Source organism: Gadus chalcogrammus, chromosome 4 (assembly GCF_026213295.1).
Source record: "Gadus chalcogrammus isolate NIFS_2021 chromosome 4, NIFS_Gcha_1.0, whole genome shotgun sequence".
Classification (NCBI taxonomy): Eukaryota; Metazoa; Chordata; class Actinopteri; order Gadiformes; family Gadidae; genus Gadus; species Gadus chalcogrammus.
In genome coordinates this window covers 21,684,639-21,703,450 of record NC_079415.1, presented here as the reverse complement: position 1 = coordinate 21,703,450, position 18,812 = coordinate 21,684,639, and the positions used below count along the sequence as shown (strand labels likewise).

At 40.3% G+C, this 18,812-nt stretch overlaps 1 protein-coding gene and 1 pseudogene across 1 annotated transcript; both read right to left on the bottom strand.

Moving 5' to 3' along the window:
- Positions 1 to 608: 608 nt before the first annotated feature.
- On the bottom strand, positions 609 to 1,717 carry LOC130380341 (uncharacterized; annotated as a pseudogene).
- Positions 1,718 to 11,500: 9,783 nt separating this feature from the next.
- LOC130380338 (uncharacterized) lies at positions 11,501 to 18,789 on the bottom strand. Its single transcript, XM_056587504.1, has 5 exons — positions 18,191 to 18,789; positions 17,076 to 18,086; positions 16,720 to 16,875; positions 14,888 to 14,980; positions 11,501 to 14,505 (listed from the first exon to the last, which is right to left on the bottom strand). Exons 1-5 carry the CDS (start codon positions 18,278 to 18,280, stop codon positions 14,182 to 14,184), a joined length of 1,674 nt encoding a protein of 557 aa, XP_056443479.1. The 5' UTR covers positions 18,281 to 18,789; the 3' UTR covers positions 11,501 to 14,181.
- Between the last annotated feature and the right edge of the window lie 23 nt (positions 18,790 to 18,812).

Below are 18,812 nucleotides of genomic sequence, written 5' to 3'. Positions count from 1 at the left end.
AATATAACAGATTGTTTTTTAGGATGGTTAGGTGATTATACAAGTTTGTCGTGCTTCCAAGGGGTGCCGATACAACATTGTAGCAGATTTTGCACATTGTGTGGGCCTGTGCCTCGTCTGCTTCTTCAAATCCGTAGTGTTGCCATATTATAGAACTCGTTCTACCCTTTTTGTACGAATTGCAGTCCATCCCCAAAGGATGGACTGCAATTCAGTCCCTTTGGGGAGGGACTGAATTGCGCATGCCCGTCTCAAAACGGAAAACGGAAAATTCCAAAAGAATCGTTTCAACTAGATTTTATTAATTTGGAGATTGTTTCAAACAAGAATCGAAATCGTGATCAAAATTCGATTGATCGCACAGCCCTAGTACATATTATTGGCTATTGTTTTTAATGTAATTAGATTTTAGTATTATGTCAAAGCATTAACTCAATCATTAAAGCATTAGCATGCCTCGTGTCAAGTTTATTTTGTTGAATCTGACAAAGACATCACGTTTGTGTATAAAAATACAGATAGAAGTTAAAGTTTGGTATAGATTTGTAAAAATGAACAAGATAAACAATAGAGACAACATTTTAACCATGTAACCATAGCAACTGATTGAACATCTTATTCCTCATCTTCTTGTATATGTCCCCACGAAGATAGACCTGCAGACTCTCAGAATCTTGTCAAATTTCGGGGCAAGGTTAATTAGCACTGTTTAAGAGACTATTCTGTAGTCCTTCAGGCGGCGTATGACCCTCTCGTGGCTATGCGCCTCGTGTTGGTGGTGTCTTCTTCGGACAAGGGAAGGCCACTTCTGGTGAAAGATGGCAGGACGAGCTTGACTTTACGTTCAAACAGAAGATCTTGGATAACAAATCCTCGGTCAGCCATCACCTCATCACCTGGACGCAGATACTCCAGAAACCCTGAGTTGGCTGTGATGAACTTGTCACTGCATCTCCCACCATATGCTGGAGGGATGAACATAATCAAACCACATGGTGCAATAGCTATGAGGAACTTGATTGTATTATGTCCATAGTAATGATTGTAAGACTCGCCTCTTGAGTCCAGCTTGTGAGCCTTCTGAAGAGGGGTCTCAGAACAGTCAATTACACATGTGGTTAATGGATAATGTTCCTTGAAGCTCTGTGGCATCGTTGCCTGGATCGTCTCCCTGGGCAGCCGTGGAACATAGCACCTCATCTTCTCCTCCATGAAGTCCAGCCACTGAGAGATTATCCTACTGACCACAGACTGAGACACTCTGAACCTCTCTGCGATGTCGTCCTGCAATAGGTTCAGCCGGAGCTCCATCAGGGTCATCAACAGTTGATCCTTGGGATGTAGCTGAGAGATGCTGCATCCTTCTTTCAGGTCGTCGGATAAAGCCTCAAAGGCATCCACTGACAACCCAGTGTGGGGTAGACACAGCCGATCATTCCAGAGAAGTTCGGTGTGTACAAGATGTTGTTCAGGACACTGTGTTGCCTGGTCATGGAGGAGAGGACAATGGAGTGAGTGACTGACAGCATAGATGTGATCTTCCATGAATGTATACTTCCCCTGTGTAGAAGCATCACAGTGTGTCATCCAATCAGTCTCCTGGATTGCAGAGCTGGTTGAGGGTTCTGTAGAAATGACAGCATCAGACGTAGGGATGGGAATCGAGAACCGGTTCTTGTTCAGAACCGGTGCCAAGTCAACCGATTCCTTGGAATCATTAGCAAGCCTGCTTAAAGGACAATTCCGGTATTTTGAACATTGAGCCCCCTTTCTGGTTTGTTTAGGATGAAATAGAGTGGGTGACACCGAAATTTGAACTATTAGTCCTTTCTCGGGTATTTGGCTCATTTTGAATCGCTCCTGCCTGCTTCACAATGGTTGTCTGTGTGCATACACAAACCTGTCAACCCAGCAACCCTAAACGTTAGTTTTAAAAAATGTGCAAGTAACCGTGTGGTTAGTGGCATTCGTGAAGTTAAAAAAAAAAATATCGGCGCAATATATGGTTTCTGTCGTGCTTTATTGCACATATATCGCCAGTTGATTTCAGTTGGAAGACTCATTACTGACTGTTGATATTACTCCGCCGAACCGGGAAGGTGGGCTGTTTACGTTGGTTTGAAGTCTTGTACCGTGAGCACCTCGAATTAGGGAAAATCACATAGAAAATCACTGAAAATGGATTATGAAAGGTTGCTTCTGGAGGACGCACTCGATTTTGAGTTTGACGGCAGAGGATATAGTTTTGAACCAGAATTCACCCAAGAGGAGCTACGTGAGATGGAGGCTAGGGCTACGGAGGCGCCTGAAGCTCCGGCTGAAGCGGTCCCCAGGATCACGGGAAATTGGTGGTGTGCCTGTGGGAAGTGCAGGCAGATGCCGACGGAAGTCGAAAGTAGGTGCTGCACGGAGTGGGACCTTGTGCGGAAGTTTATATGCGGTTGTGAGGTATCTGAAAAAATAGTTCCAATTAGCAACTAACACGGATGGAAACCATATATTGCGCTGATAATTTTTTTTTAAACTTCACGAATGCCACTTACCACTCGGTTACTTGCACATTTTTGAAAACGAACGTTTAGGGTTGCTGGGTTGACAGGTTTGTGTATGCACACAGACAACTATTGTGAAGCAGGCAGGAGCGATTTAAAATGAGCCAAATACCCGAGAAAGGACTAATAGTTCAAATTTCGGTGTCACCCACTCTATTTCATCCTAAACAAACCAGAAAGGGATTTACCGGAATTGTCCTTTAACGATTTCGCTTATCGGTTCCGGTCGGTCGCGGCAAATGCGTCATGACGTCACACATACGCTGCTTTGTTTTGGTTCAGAACGCAGCAAACATGGCGCTGCCGAGGCAGAAGCGCATTGTGCGTTCACACCAAACGCGACGGGGCGACAAGATCCCATACAAAGTGAACGTAGCGACGCGTATCGGGCGAATTTTTCGCGAGTGAAAACCGCCGACAAGTTTGACGCGAATTTCGCGTGATGACAGCCAATCAGCGTTCAACCGTCAAACTCAGTGCAGTGCAGTCCGGGGTGAACTGCAGCATGGAGGAGAAAGTGATTGTTGCCGTTTGCGACTCCCGGAGCTCTATATATAATAGTATATAATATAATATAATTGTATCGATAATATCACGGCCAACAGCTCTGTGCGCCTCCAGATGGCCGTAGCGTGGGGAGCTCTCATAGGGATTGGGGTTATCGGGGTTTGTTTACCGACGTTGCTATGGTTTCCGGTCTTGTGTGTTCCAACGGTTTATTAGGTAGGCCCATCTAATAAATCTCTGTCTAATCAATGCTTCATTTTGTCAGTTGAATTCTGTTACAAGTTGAATGCAAATGAGCACTGTTAGTATTCCAAAAGGCACAAGCTCTTACTTGACTGTTTTCAGTCTGTGTTTTTAGTTTTATGGCACATAATGATGGCATTTGGGCTTAAAAAGCCAAATATATATTTTTTTGTCTAGAGCAATTAATTTGAAAATGTACAATTTCCTAATACTAGACGCACTTCTGATCAGATATTAAAGAGATTTAATACAAACAAACACATTTGTACTTATTTTCTCAGCCAATGAGAATCGATAAGAGAGTCGATAAGGAATCGGATCGATAAGCAGAATCGGTATCGGAATCGTGAAATTCTTATAAATTCCCATCCCTAATCAGACGTCAGTAAGTTATCAACGATAAGGTTATTCATTTTGCTGCCTTTCAACATAACCAGTCCTGGACATCAAATTAGATAGCCTCGAACTGATCTGATCTTGTAATGCTGTTCATTTATTGAGGTCAAGCCAAGGCATAGTTACGGGTATATGCTGATCATACTCATTAGACGCTAGCTGGCTAACGACTAGCGAAATTGATAGCTGTTAGTGCTAAAATGTTACCTTACCTTGGAGCCTCACAAGCATCCGACAAGCCTTTTTCGCCAGAGGAATAACATATCCGAACCACTTCTCGGGGTATGAGTGTTGGTCTGATGGTCTGCCGTCCACAAAATGAAAAGAACAGAGTAGGGCTTTTTCGCAGGGTTCTTCAAATTTAGCGCCTTTAGCCACATACGCCGTTCCTCATCTCTGGATGGCGGAGGATGAAGATTGAAGGTTGCCCCCCAACATTCTGCCCTGGTTTTCACGTGTACAGCATAGTATTGTTGCAAGGACACCCGTATTTTATTGGTGCCATGCCGTAATTCCGACGCCTCATTGTTCCGACGTCTCAATGTTTATAATATTTACCATTAGATCGACATGCCACTATGCCGATGGTTCAATGTTACGAAAACAGAACGCATTGTTCCGAAGGGCCGTTTGTCCGATAAGTCAAATAAGAGTCGCATTAGGCCGATGGTTCAATATGCCGAATAGGCCTACATATAAAGAGTTTTATACCTCTCTCTCTTTCTCTCTCACACTAAGCACCAAAATACAACCTAGGCCTACATATCACGTTCACGATGAATATTGGAGAGCAAAGTGACGAGAGAGAGCGAGAGAGAGGGCGAGCGAGGTATGAAACTCTTTATATGTAGAACTATTCGGTATATTGAACCGTCGGCCTAATGCGCCTCCTTTTTGAAAAGTCGGACAAACAGCCCTTCGTACCAATGGGTTCCGTTTCGTAACATTTAACCGTCGGCATAATGGCATGTCGATCTAATGGGAAATATTTCGGACCATTGAGGCGTCGGAACAATGAGGTGTCGGAATTACGGGCAGGCCCCCTTTTATTCCAGTTGTTATGGCAGCCCCGCACGGAACAAATAATGCTGGTCATCTTGACTAAAATTGCTAACTGCACTGATAATGGACTTGCTAATGATAATGGACTTGATAATGGAGTTGCTCAACCGGAAGATAGAACACAAAACGGAAACAATATGGCACCCCCCTTGTTTACGCGTGGAATAAGGTGGATAGGCACGGCCTCTCTATGGTCTTACTACAACCTTTAGTTTTGAAAAATATATATCCTCTTATTTTTGAGGAATTTTTAGTTGGCAACGATTTCAATAGCGTCGCCATTGTTAACTCTAGAGCTCCAAAACTTGTTCCATATAGGCACAGCCTCTATATGGTCTTACAACAACCTTTAGTTTTGAAAAATATATATTCTTATTTTTGAGGAATTTTTATTCAGCAACAATTTCAATAGCGTCGGCATTATTGAGTCTCGAGATCCAGAACTTGTTCCGTATAGGCAGAGCCTCACTATGGTCATACTACAACCTTTAGTTTTGAAAATCTACCTTCTCTCATTTTTGAGGATTTTTTATTTGGCAACAATTTCAATAGCATCGCCATTGTTGACTCTAGAGCCCCAAAATGTGTTCAATATAGGCACGGCCCCTCTATGGTCTTACTGCAACCTTTAGATTCGAAAAATATATCTCCTCTTATTTTTGAGGATTTTTTAGTTGGCAACAATTTCAAAAGCATTGCCATTATAGACTCTAGAGCTCCAAAACTTGTTCCATATAGGCACGGCCTCTATATGGCCTTAATACAACATTTAGTTTGGAAAAATATATCTTATCTTATTTGTAAGGATTTTTTGTTTACAACAATTTCAATAGCGTTGCCATTATTGAGTGTAGAGCTCCAGAACTTGTTCCATATAGGCACGGCCTGTCTATGGTCTTACTACAACCTATAGTTTTGAAAAATATATCTCCTTTTATTTTTGAGAAATTTCTATTCAGCAACAATTTCAATAGCGTCGCCATTGTTGACTCAGAGCTCCAAAACTTGTTCCACATAGGCACGGCCTCTATATGGTCTTACTACAACCTTTAGTTTGGAAAAATATATCCCATCTTATTTTTAAGAATTTTTTGTTCCCATTAATTTCATTAGTGTCGCCATTGTTGAATCTAGAGCTCCAAAACTTGTTCCACATACACCCTAAGAAATCAAGGTACAGGAATGGTCCTAAAAGGGTACAAATTCTTTGTACCCCCAGTGGTACCTTAGCATGGTACAACACTGTACCTTAAACATTGGTACACATTTGTACCTTCTTTTCTGTACCTCTAAAATAACATTTCTGTACCCCTAGTGACAAAAATGTACCCATTGGAAAGGTACAGAGTTGGTCCCTAATGAGGTACAGCTGGGGGGACATGACATTATGTACCTTAAGGAGGCATACCCATAAATTCAAAGACAAAACGAATTACAATTATTCAGAATACATGTTTATTTTACAGTTAAGTTTATATTCTCAATTCATTGTGCCTTTCAACCAATGTATTCTTTTTGAAAAAACATTGGTTGAAAGGACAACAACAAGCAGTGCAAATTGCAGTAGTTAAAACAGAATTTTTTTTACTTCAGAGCTTTAACTCAACTTCAGAGCTTTAACTCAAAACTGAAAGCATCTGGCCCAATGAGCCGTTCATAAATCAGTTTTGAATGAAAAACAATACTTTAAGGTGGGGTCAGTGATTCTGGAGAATGTTTGTTGACAAAATCACTGTTTGTCAAACCACTGGATATTAACTCATGATCCACTACCTGTCTACACTGTGTGTGCTGAAAAAGTAGCAAGTGTTAATACACAGCCTAGGCTTTGTAAACTGTTATGTAAACATAGGAAATGTAAAGAAAAAGGGGGCCCATCGTAGCAAGCAACATGCCCGTTTACAGAGCCTAGGCTGTGTATCAACACCAGATTCTTTTTCAGCACACAGAGTACAGACAGGTAGCAGATTGTGAGGAGATAATCACTGATTTTGACAAAAAGTGATTGTCAATAAACATTCTCCAGAATCGCTTACCCCACCTTTTAAGTTGAAAACACATTTCGGGATACAGGAGACTTATGTGTAAAGGTGACATATTATACCACCAGGTGTGAGTGTGATTAGCAGTTACAAGCCGTTGTGAAAATCTGCATCTTCTGACATCACTAATGGGCATGTCCACCAAGATGTGTGCTGGATAGATCAGTCTACCAGCCTACCCAGTGGACTGAAGCAAACGTTGCTCATCTATCCAGCACATATCTAGGTGGACAAGCCTACTAGCGATGTCAGAAGGCACAGATTTTCAAAACGGCTTGCAACTGCTAATGACACTCACACCTGGTGGTATAATATGTCCCCTTTAAGGCAGGTGTAAAGGGGGGGGGGAATGATCTAGCAACATTTGCACCACACACACCACTCCAGGCATCTACCCTTGCCAAAATCATTCCAAGCATTTAAACAAAATGTTTCAATCCAACATACAAATTATCATCAACTGTATACGAGTCAAGTGATGTGTGGTCAAGCTCATCTCCAGGTTTGAGCAAAATCCACTCACTGTCTACTTTTACACGATATGCATGGAAATGCGAGTCAAAGGACAATGGAATCAACATTTTACTGCAAAGCACCCACATAGTATCAATGTTAAGAATGTATTTGATCTGCCCAAACACAGGGATTTTTTCGATATTCAAAAGGTCTAATGTGAACACATCTCTAACAGCATACTTGACATTGTTTACAGTCATTTCGGAGACGCGCTGAATTGCTTTGCCTTCCAATTCTAAATCTCTGAAGTTCAGATTTACTTTTAGAGAAGTCTGAAGATCAATAGGAAGAGACAATAATGGTGTTCTCACACTTCTACCAGACACTTTTTCAAAATCACCCAATACATTGATGGGGGAATATTCCCAGCATTGTTTGAGCTGGTGACGATTGCTCAACATTTCGACAGTTATTAGTCAAATTCTTTAAATACTGATGTTTGCCTTCGAATCTCATACACCAAAGAGAATGAAGAGGACCGTACAATACAATAAGTCGAGGATAATGTATAAGAAAGTGACATTTAGGTGTTAAAACCGTTCCAAATACCTCTGTCATCTCAGGAAGGAATACGTGTACGTAAAAAAGCAAGACATGCTAGATCATCTTTCCTCACTTTAGTGGCCATGACTACACTGTAAAAAGAAAATAGTTGGATCAACTTAATTTAATCACTTCAATTGGTAACACGTAAATGAATTAAGTTTATTCAAATAAAAATAGCAAGTTAGACTAACCCAATTGTTTTAAGTCGGATCAAATGACTAAAATGTTAGTTTTCAAATAAACAATTTGCATCAATCAAACTTAAAATGAATGCACAACAAATTAAAAATTCCTTTTTTTCCCAACTCAATTATTTGCTATATCCTAAAGTAAGATACTGCTTCCTTAGAACCCAATATTCTGACTTGAGGTTGAGAATATTTTTAATGTAACCTTAATGTGAAATGTAAGTTTACTCAACATAATTAAAATACTTTCTTACAATTACAATTTTAAGTTGGCTTTCAAAAAAATATCACATTTTCAAATCTTTTTTTTTTTTTAAATACTTTATTATATGAAAGTATAAAACACAACATGCCGATATCTTCCAACACATTTCACATTAAATGCATACAGGTTAAATTTACAGTTTATACTACAAAAAGATTTTAGTCATTTTCAATTGCTTAACCATTCCTGTAACTGCATGCATTTGATATAGCAGTCGACAAATGTCGCTCATCCAGGATAGCTTAAAGGACGATTCCAGTACTTAGCACATTGAGCCCCCTTTCTGGGTTGTCTTTCATCCTAGACAATCCAGAAAGGGTTGTCTAGGATGAAAGACCCCAGCTATTGAAATTGTTGCCAAATAAAAAATCCTCAAAAATGAGAGGAGGTAGATTTTCAAAACTAAAGGTTGTAGTATGACCATAGTGAGGCCCTGCCTATGTGCTAAATACCGGAATTGTCCTTTAACTCAAACAAGTCCCAACAAGCACACAGGAGCATAAGTGATATTGCAAAGTATTCTTTTGACCTGCTCCCCTTCACTACCAGTGTTTGAGCCGGAGTGTGAGGCAAAAAGCTATACATTACAAATGTTTAACCATTCATCTAAATAAAGTCCAAAGTAGGCACCAAAGTATTATGCAAACATGCATTTTAACAATCACAATACTAATGCATAAAAAGTGCATAACAGTTTGGGGAAGCAAAATCTTTACCATATAGAACACCTCTACCAAAAAAATAATCCTGCAAGTTATTATAACGCAACTATCAACATTTCATCCTATATTTTGAAAATACATTTGAACTAGTAAGTCCAAATATGGTTATATTTAACCAACATATTAAGATAGTTTCTCAATATAATGACTTGCAGGTTGTTTTTTTACTTCCAAAAAAATAAACAAAAGTATATATGAAAGGCACTTAAATTAAATCGGACTAACAGTGTGCATAACGATGGATGACACTAACAGTAACACCTCAGTAAGGTATTTGAGCTCTAAGCATTAACAGATTGTATTTTTTGTTATTTTGAAAACATATGGAAACAAAAATGTAACCTTTCCACAGAAAATGAAAAAAACTCCTCTACGAAAAACCTGCAACAAAATCAATGTGTATCATCTTGTGGTTTGAAGAATATTTGTCTCTTTAAACACAAAGGCAAAAAAACCCAAAGAGGCTTGAGTTTCACAGGCCCCATGTCTTAAAGGATAAATCTGGTGTAAAATGGATCTGGGATGTTTAATATGATAACGAGATGGTATGTCCGTTTGGGAGCAAAATAGCGCATCTAGACGCATTCTTAAGTTGGCTGTTTTTAGCCGATTCTACCATCGGTAGAATCCACGCTATAAACTTGGAATCATGGGGGCATCGTCTCATGGTAAAAACAAAATCACTATTTTAAACCACTTAAAAGGCTAGAGGTAGCCCGACACTTCTTTGGTAGTATAATAAGGGTCTTAAAATATAAAACAAGGCACTGATAACTTTGCAAGTGTACAGATTGTTTGTTAAAAATGACATTTTATACACACAATACCATCAGTAGTTCATCCTTCGACGCCATTTTGTATTTAAGACTCGATAAGTATCTTGGCGAACATGGAGCATGCGTATTGTTCACGGATGTCACAAGCTCTGTGTTCGTCAATCGACCTATCGAGTCTTAAATACAAAATGTTGGCTGTTGGCTGTTTTTAGCCGATTCTACCATCGGTAGAATCCACGCTATAAACTTGGAATCATGGGGGCATTGTCTCATGTTAAAAACGAAATAGCTATTTAAAAGGCTAGACGTAGCCCGACAATTCTTTGGTAGTATAATAAGGGTCTTAAAATATAAAAAGAGGCATTGATAACTTTGTAAGTGTACAGATTGTTTATTAAAAATGACATTTTATACACACGAAGGCCGTTTCTCAATTCGCGTACTTGTGCGTGCTCGTGTGCTCGTGGACTCGTGAAACGTCATCAGTCGTTGCCCGAGCACTGTTCCAATTCGAAGCACGCATCAAGCGAGTACTGTCGTAAAACCCGGAAGTGTTCTTGATGCGTGCTCGATCTCGCTGTTTCACCGAGCATGCATCGGAGGTGGCTCGTGTGTGCTTGCAACCGCTATAAATCCCAGGATGCATTTCGCACTCGCAGCAGTACGATGGCGGACAATATGGAGAAGACGCACAACTGTAGCTTAAGTTACTCTTAACTTATATATATATTTATATAATATATAATATAATAATAATAATAATATAAGATAATATATAAATATATATATTAGAGCTGTCAAGCGATTAAAATATTTAATCGTGATTAATCGCATTAATGTTATAGTCAACTCATTGGCTGCCAATGACGTCTATAGACGTCAATTTAAATACAACCGTTGACTGCCAATGACGTCTATAGACGTCAATTATGTTTTTTAACAGGGCGGGCTGGGGAGCGATCTGGAGCACCTTGTCACAAAAAATCAGGCTTGTAAACAGAGAATGTACTACTGAACTGAGCCGCCGGGTGGGCGGGGGCATTGTGCCAAATTGGATCAGAGATGAGGAAACAGTAGCCTAATGGGTAGAAGAAGCCGGTGGTAAGTAAGAGCATGGCCTCCGCGAAACGTAAGCGAAATTTCAGACAGCTAACACTCGAACAGTGTCTCAGTGTCGCGGTTTGTTGCGATAAAGCCTCTGACGAAAAACCCGGGCCAAGTAGAGAGAGTAGGCCTACACGGCGTATTTCAGCAGACACCTCCGAATCATCAGGTAATGAATTCAGCGAACCTGACCCGGATTCGTCAGATGAGTGGTTGCCGTCAACCGGGAACAGCAGAGCCTCATCCCCTGACGCGTCTCCAGGAAGACGGAGTACTCCGAGAGCACCATATAACACTGACCCAGAGAGCAGGCTAGACGGAGGGCTAAGAAGACACAAACTCAGACACCTGATGCCCACCAGCAAGAAGGGGAGACCAGCAAGGAGGTGTAGGGTCTGTGCTCGCAGGGGTCTGCGCAGCGAGACAAAAATGTGGTGTCAGTCCTGTCGTGTCCCCTTGCACGCAGGGGAGTGTTTTACAGCTTACCACACTAAGCTGAACTATTTTGTGTAGGGGTGGACACGGACACACACACACACACACACACACACACACACACACACACACACACACACACACACACACACAGGATTCGATATAGCTGCGACAACATATAGAAATACATACCTGGAAAGAATTGTACAACTGACATTTTGAAGAATTTTATTTTTTTTATATTATATATTGGTTATATATTTGCAAATAAATTATTATTGTCCTGTCAAAATACCTGTCTCAGTGTTGTTTTTGCTGTTTTATGGAGGGAAACCACTTTTCAGGTGTTGAAGGGGTCACTAAAGCAAAAAAAGTTTATTTTCACAAAAAGCTTGTTTTCTCCATTTTTGGTCAAAAACAGGTGTTTTTGGTGAAACCAACGTATGTTTTACTGCCGATTACTAAAGAACGGAAAAAGGTAGAAACAAACGGTTTGTTCCTGATAAAAGAAGAGAGTCTACTCTGTCTTTTGGTGGTTTCAGTGTTTTACATAGTCATAGAACTCACTGTTCCGTGGGTCTTTGGAAATCAGTGAAAATGCTGTAAAACGCTTGGCAGTATGGGGCTCTCTGCACTGAAAATGGCTGGCAGCCAATGAGTTAACTCACGATTAATCGCAAATTATTTTTCTACGCTAAATATCCCTTTATTTTTTTGTCCCATAATTCTCCTCATTTTAATTATCTTATCAACATGGTGAAGTGCATCGGCTTGCCTTGTGCAAATGATTTTTTATTGATAACAACATTGGCATATACTGATCAAAACAGGACGATACAAAAAAAGAGCCTATAGTGCAATTAAACGACTGCTTTGAACAAATGTCATTTGAACATAACAGTCAGTCTACTGCTTCTTTGTTTTGAGCCAAAGATTTTTTTTTTTATTTTTTTTTTAAATAAAATAATTGCGTTAATCGCGCGTTAATTTTTTTAACGCCGTTAAAATTGGTTTGCGTTAACGCCGTTAATAACGCGTTTAACTGACAGCTCTAATATATATATAAAGTCGTGTGTGTATAGCTTATACACATGACACGCATATCTTTTCAATTTTTATTCATTCAGAATATTTACATACTATTTGAAAATGAAAGAGGCTGGGATTTTGTACTATCATTTGTTTATATTGTTCAGTAGTATATGCCTAAATGAGGCCGTAGCACAGTTAACGGACGAGCAGAGGTGGTGACGTCATCGAGTCCGCTGCTGTTCCAATTGCAGGTACGTACTCGCGTGCTCGCAAGTCTGTGCTTGAAGTACGGACTTGCCAAGTCCGTACTTGCTAGGGATGGGCAAAATGATTATTTTCCGGGAACTAGTTCTTTCAGTTCAGTTCACTATAATACTATAATAATTTATTTGATTCGGTCGTTTTGATTCGTTCGTTACGTCAGATTACGTCTTAAAAATAAATAAATATATATATTTTTTTTTTTATTATTATTTTAAATTGGTCATGGGTCCGGATAGGACCGTCAAGACCGCGGTCCGCCGTTTGGAGATGCCTCCTATATAATATGACCAAACGTCCCACCAATATTTATACCACTTGCTTACTCTCTATATTTCATTCATGGTTTCACATTTATAATTTTATTTTACTTTACATTTCATTCTTCATTGTTCAGGCATTACAGAACTTTCATGGCCATAAATAAAAAATACAAACTGCAGTTTCATTTCTTTGTTTGTTCTTAAATTGACGTAGAATGGAGCAAAGACTCCTGGGATTGGGAAATGCGTTTATCCAATAAACTGATGGAGGTCAAGTCTATTTTCGAAAAAATGTAGGGGGATATATGAGTGGCCCCACGTCGAATGGTATGACCCAAGATACGTCAGACAGAAAGCGCGCATATTCGACGGTACCGCCTTGTCTTTGTTTTACCCAGGTGCCATTGAATCACCATTGCTACCTCTCATTGGCTGAATCTTTGAGAACGTTGTAGACTCAATCAATATAAGTCGCGGAGAGACGAAGCTCTGTTCGTTTGTATATTTTATTTACGTGACAATATTTTTGGTTGATGTTTAAAAAAAAGAATCAAAGAACCAGTTCTTCTTGTTTTGGGGAACCAGTTCTTGTCGTTCACGTTCGGGATTCGTTCGTTGTAACGAATCGGTCGCGACCGACACATCCCTAGTACTTGCAAGTCATCGAGTCCATAGTACGCGTGCTAGGAATTGAGAAACGGCCAATACCATCAGTAGTTCACCCGTCGACGCCATTTTGTATTTAAGACTCGATAGGTCGATTGACGAACACAGAGCTTGTGACATCCGTGAACAATACGCATGCTCCATGTTTGCCAAGATACTTATCGAGTCTTAAATACAAAATGGCGTCGAAGGATGAACTACTGATGGTATTGTGTGTATAAAATGTCATTTTTAATAAACAATCTGTACACTTACAAAGTTATCAGTGCCTTGTTTTATATTTTAAGACCCTTATTATACTACCAAAGAAGTGTCGGGCTACCTCTAGCCTTTTAAGTGGTTTAAAATAGTGATTTTGTTTTTACCATGAGACGATGCCCCCATGATTCCAAGTTTATAGCGTGGATTCTACCGATGGTAGAATCGGCTGAAAACAGCCAACTTAAGAATGTGTCTACATGTGTTTTTTCTCCCAAACGAACATACCATCTCGTTATCATATTAAACATATCCCAGATCCACTTTACACCGGATTTATCCTTTAACATTGTTCTTCCCTAGGCCATTTTTGGGTCCAGAAAAGGAATCAATTGTGATGCGTGTCATTACTGCGAGCTTTGAAGTCTGCCATACAGATTTTGGACTTTGGGGGACATCTTGTGTTGCTCAAGGTGTATGATGATTTTCTGGAGCACTTCGAAAGTAAAATGAAGGGGTTTGGGATAAGCAAGGTTAAGTGCATATAGCAAACCTAGAAGCAGGGCACAAGCTGAGGCAACTGAAGTCAGTCCATGCAACACCTTCATGCCCTTGATGACAATGCCTGTGTCTTCAGGTGGCTCCTGCGGTCCTTCCCCGTCCTTTCGAATGACAAACACTGCCACAGTGAGATGCTCCAGATCCCTTTGAATGTCCTCTGGTCCAGAGTCCTGAAGTACATGACACAAAACATCACTTTCATCACTTTGCACTTTTATTCACGCCACACATTAAAAGACTACTGCAAAATCACATTGACTTCATTTCACTGAATAGTGCTTTATGGATTGGAGCCCTTTATTGGCTCAGCAACACATCTCATTATTGGCCAAGCCTGGTATCATGACAGGGTCTAGTACTTTGTGTCTTGATGTTTTGCAGGATTCCGACCTTTTCACCAGTAGCTCTACGCAAGAATCACTACATATATTATAAATACAACATGTAGTCAATCCAAACAGGTTTCAGTAATTATAGTTGACAAAATTGTCTATGTTTTACAGGATAAAAATGATGAGATGAGCTGAAATGCAAATTGCTGTAGAAACGTACAAGATATTCCTTGATCAGGTCATCTGCATCCTCGCCGAGGAAGATGATGAGGACTTTCAGGACACACTCCCTTCGAAGATGAATGTCCTCAGTCTAGGACAATAAAATCTTGATTAATTTAATCTTCAAAATCTCTGAAACTTTTTTCACTAGGAGCACTGTGGCCCCTAACTGAAAATGTATAAATCTAAACGGTTCTGGATCTTCACAGCAACCTCTCTTCTGCTCCTTATAGTCACTGACGTCTTGTTTACATCCCATGCGGTTTCCTACTGGTATGCATTTGGTTCTAAAATGACACGTGCCAGAAATAACGTGCATAACATAACTTGGTAAATAAACAGGAGCGTATAGTGATTATTTTAGTTAATCTTCTTTGCTGCCAGCAGAGGCACGCTATTGCTCCCCTTAGCTACCGGTGCTGGAGCTAAGCTAATCCGGATGATGCATCTTTAATAGATAGGGGTACCGTGACACCCTCTAAGCAACCAAGGAAACTTGTTACTTTTGATGCTCTAGATCAGGGGTCTTCAATTAAAATTGAACAAGGTCCAGTTGCTAGAAATTCCTTCCAAGAAAGGTCCGAACCTACCACGTCCTAATAGCCTTCTTTTGTCAAATACAATCAACACGGCATATTACCTTATCATTTCAGATGAATTTATTTTCAATTACCAAATAGCTTACTTTTAACCATGAAAAACTAGCAAGACAAAGTAACGCATATTAACATTTCAAGTAAACAAAACAGGTACATCAGGCCCACAATTCAAATAAACACAGTGCATCAGGCCTTCATTTCAAGTAAGCAAAACAGTGTCTCAAGTGGTGTTAGACCCAACAGGTCCTCACATATCTCTTTCTTGTCTTGATAAAACAATCGCACATAAACCAAAAGCTGGGCATTATCCGTTACATCTGAAGACTCATCAATGGCTAAGGATGGGGCACTCTGAACAGCCGCATGAAGCTGTGACAGTGTGTCATCTGATAACGTTTCGGATTTTCTGGTTGTCGTTGCAGCTCACATTGGGATTTGCTTTATTTCTTCACACAATTCATCCCTTTGGTTACCTTCAAGTAACGTCTCAGCAGCGGCGTTCAAGCACTCCTTCACAACAGTCGTGTCACTGAAAGGCTTTTTATGTTGCCCCAAAATCCATCCAATCTTAAGTGAGCATTCATTTGCACGTTGCTGGCCTGTAAATCAGTGTGTGAAGACACGCGTAGACCTCTCATACTGAGCTCTCAGCTCGGATATTTTCCACGCTCTTACTTTAGTAATGCCGCTTAATATTCCCGCTTTTTATCAGCGCCACTGTTTCAACACATAAAAGACACAACGAAGGTTTTGTACTGCCTTGCGGGAGAATGAACATGTATTGGTCAGTCCATTCATCTTTAAAATGTCTGTTTTAGGGGTCAAATTTCCTCATTTTCGAGCAAGCCATTTTCTCATTCCAAATCTCTCTTCCGGTTAACAAAAAATTTGATTGGCTATTTTTTGAGTGATGCTATTACGCACATGCCGTGACAGACGGAGGGAGGGGGGGAGTTCGGTGAGTGCATGATCTTCACTCTGTGAAGATCATTGCTTTTTGCTGTTTTTAAGCTGTACTACAGACTATTCTGCCTTTCAATTTGTATTTCAGTGAGAAATGATTTTACTAACATAATCATGCTTTGTATAGTGAAATCAAAAAAAAAAGAAAAAAAAAGTTCTTTTTTTTTTTAATTATTATTTTAAATTGGTCACGGGTCCGGATAGGACCGTCACTTGGTCCGGACCCGGACCGTGGTCCGCCGTTTGGAGATGCCTGCTCTAGATGTACCTGGTCCAAAATGTCCATGATGTCAGCATTCTTTTGGCGTGTTGATCCACCTTTGGCACGGATGACTCTGATTAGCTGACTTGAGTGGATGTCCAACTGGGCGAAGAACATATCCTCAAGAGGAACAGCCATGAGCCTCAGGAACTCTGCATTGATCTAAAACAAATGACAGTGAATAAATAAAAAGGAAATGCAAATTACCTCACATACAATCTCAGTTTTAACAACGTAAACACTGAAGCCTGCATACACAACAGGCAAAATGTCAATGCAACGAAAAGTTTAACTGAATATGTAAATTCTGTCAATAAACAATGTTCAATTCAAGAGTCATTTCAGTTCCATTGTTACCATACCTCTTTCTGATGGAACAAGGCAGGCCACCGGTCTTTAAAGTCTTGAATGCTGGGTTCTTGGTTGACCACCTCTGGTCGTCTGTAGGCAAACGTGCAAGCCATTTTGTCCGTGATTACCCATTGTTCATTGTTCCTCATCTTGACATCTGTCAGAAGTTCTATTTTCTCTTTTTCTATGCTGTCCTGAGTTTCTCCAGTAGGGAAGGATGGATAGAAGTTGGCTTCAGCTCGTTTTGGCCTCTTCACCTTTTTAGCAGGGAAAGCATCCATCGTTGATTTCGATCTCAGGGAATTTACTGACAGCTCTGCACACCCCAGCACTTTGAGTTGAGTCCGGTAGTTTCCCATTTTGTACTTCAGTCGCTGTTTCCAGCCGTAGCAGCCATTGAATGAGCCAGGCTCTTTTAAACAAGGGTGCTTTTTGATTAAGGCCTCTGCAACTGTGCAGAAATGTGCATCCTCCGGGTAGGCCTTATATCGGTACATTTCTTCAACTACTCTATTCAAGATATCAGATTTTATTCGGGAGCTCAAGGTCAACAACTTGTTTCCAACCTGGCACTCAGAATTACCTTTCACTAACTGCAACTCCGTGTCGTAGGAAAATTGAGGAATTGGAAATTCCTCTGGCCACTGCTTGGTTCGAGATGACAGAGACTCGGGGGATGAAAGCAGTATAGTGTCGTTTGATGCCAGTGAAACACAGTCATCCGACTCGGATGAAACAGAAGCAGAGGATGCAGTGGCACTGATCAACGTTGTTTGCTGGATGACCTTGATTGTCCCCAAATCCTGGAGTTCAGCAGTAGAGTTCAGATTGAAAAAGTCATTGCCAAAATCTTGGTCCATGTACTGCAGTTTCAAGCTGCACTTTAATCCGAACGTACTCCTTATCATGCCGATAAGGTCACCTAGTGACTCTGGTATTCCATTGGGAAGTGTCAGTTTTTCAATGTTGTTGTCCCCCAAAATCACTTTAAGTCTGGCAGTTGTGGAATGAGCCATGGCAGTCTGAAAAGAGAGCAAAAGCACAATAAGGTGTGAGGCAAATAAAAAATACTGAACTATCCCTTTTTAATCAATAAAAAAAAAAAAATTGATGTCCTGTAATTTACCTTCTGTAAGTGGACCACATTTGGCTTTCGGTATGAAAAATAAAATGTATTGAGAACAAAATAAAACAACATTACATGGAGAGGGATCATCCTTTAAACATGGATATATCTTTTCAATGTGACAAGACACATCCCTCCAATTTTGTAGTCCGCCAGTGGGTATGTATCATGTAGTTCTTGTGGCTCAATAAGATCCACTTTCTCGACTGGGGATGGTTTGAGATCAAAAGCTCTATAGTGTTCAATATACCATCCAATGAGCTTCTTCACAATGAAGATCAACTTGTCCTGCAGTATCACCATTTGGATGATTTCACCAAACTCTGGCAGTCCTCCCAGTGAGCCTTGGATCAAGATCATTCCACACTTGTAGTTTAGTCCATCATATGTCACGCTTTTGGCCATGCCCACTGTGTCCATATCTGAAGACATCTGTCTCAGAGCATTTGAAATATCCTTGTTAAGAACATCGATGCGTACAGTGGAAACATTTGTCACTTCCAATAGAGGTCTGGTAAAGCTACATGCATGCAAATGATGGGCAATCTGATACTGATGTCTCTCTGAAAGGGAAAGTAGCACATTTTTGAAGCACCTGATATTCCTGGCAACTCTTTTAAAA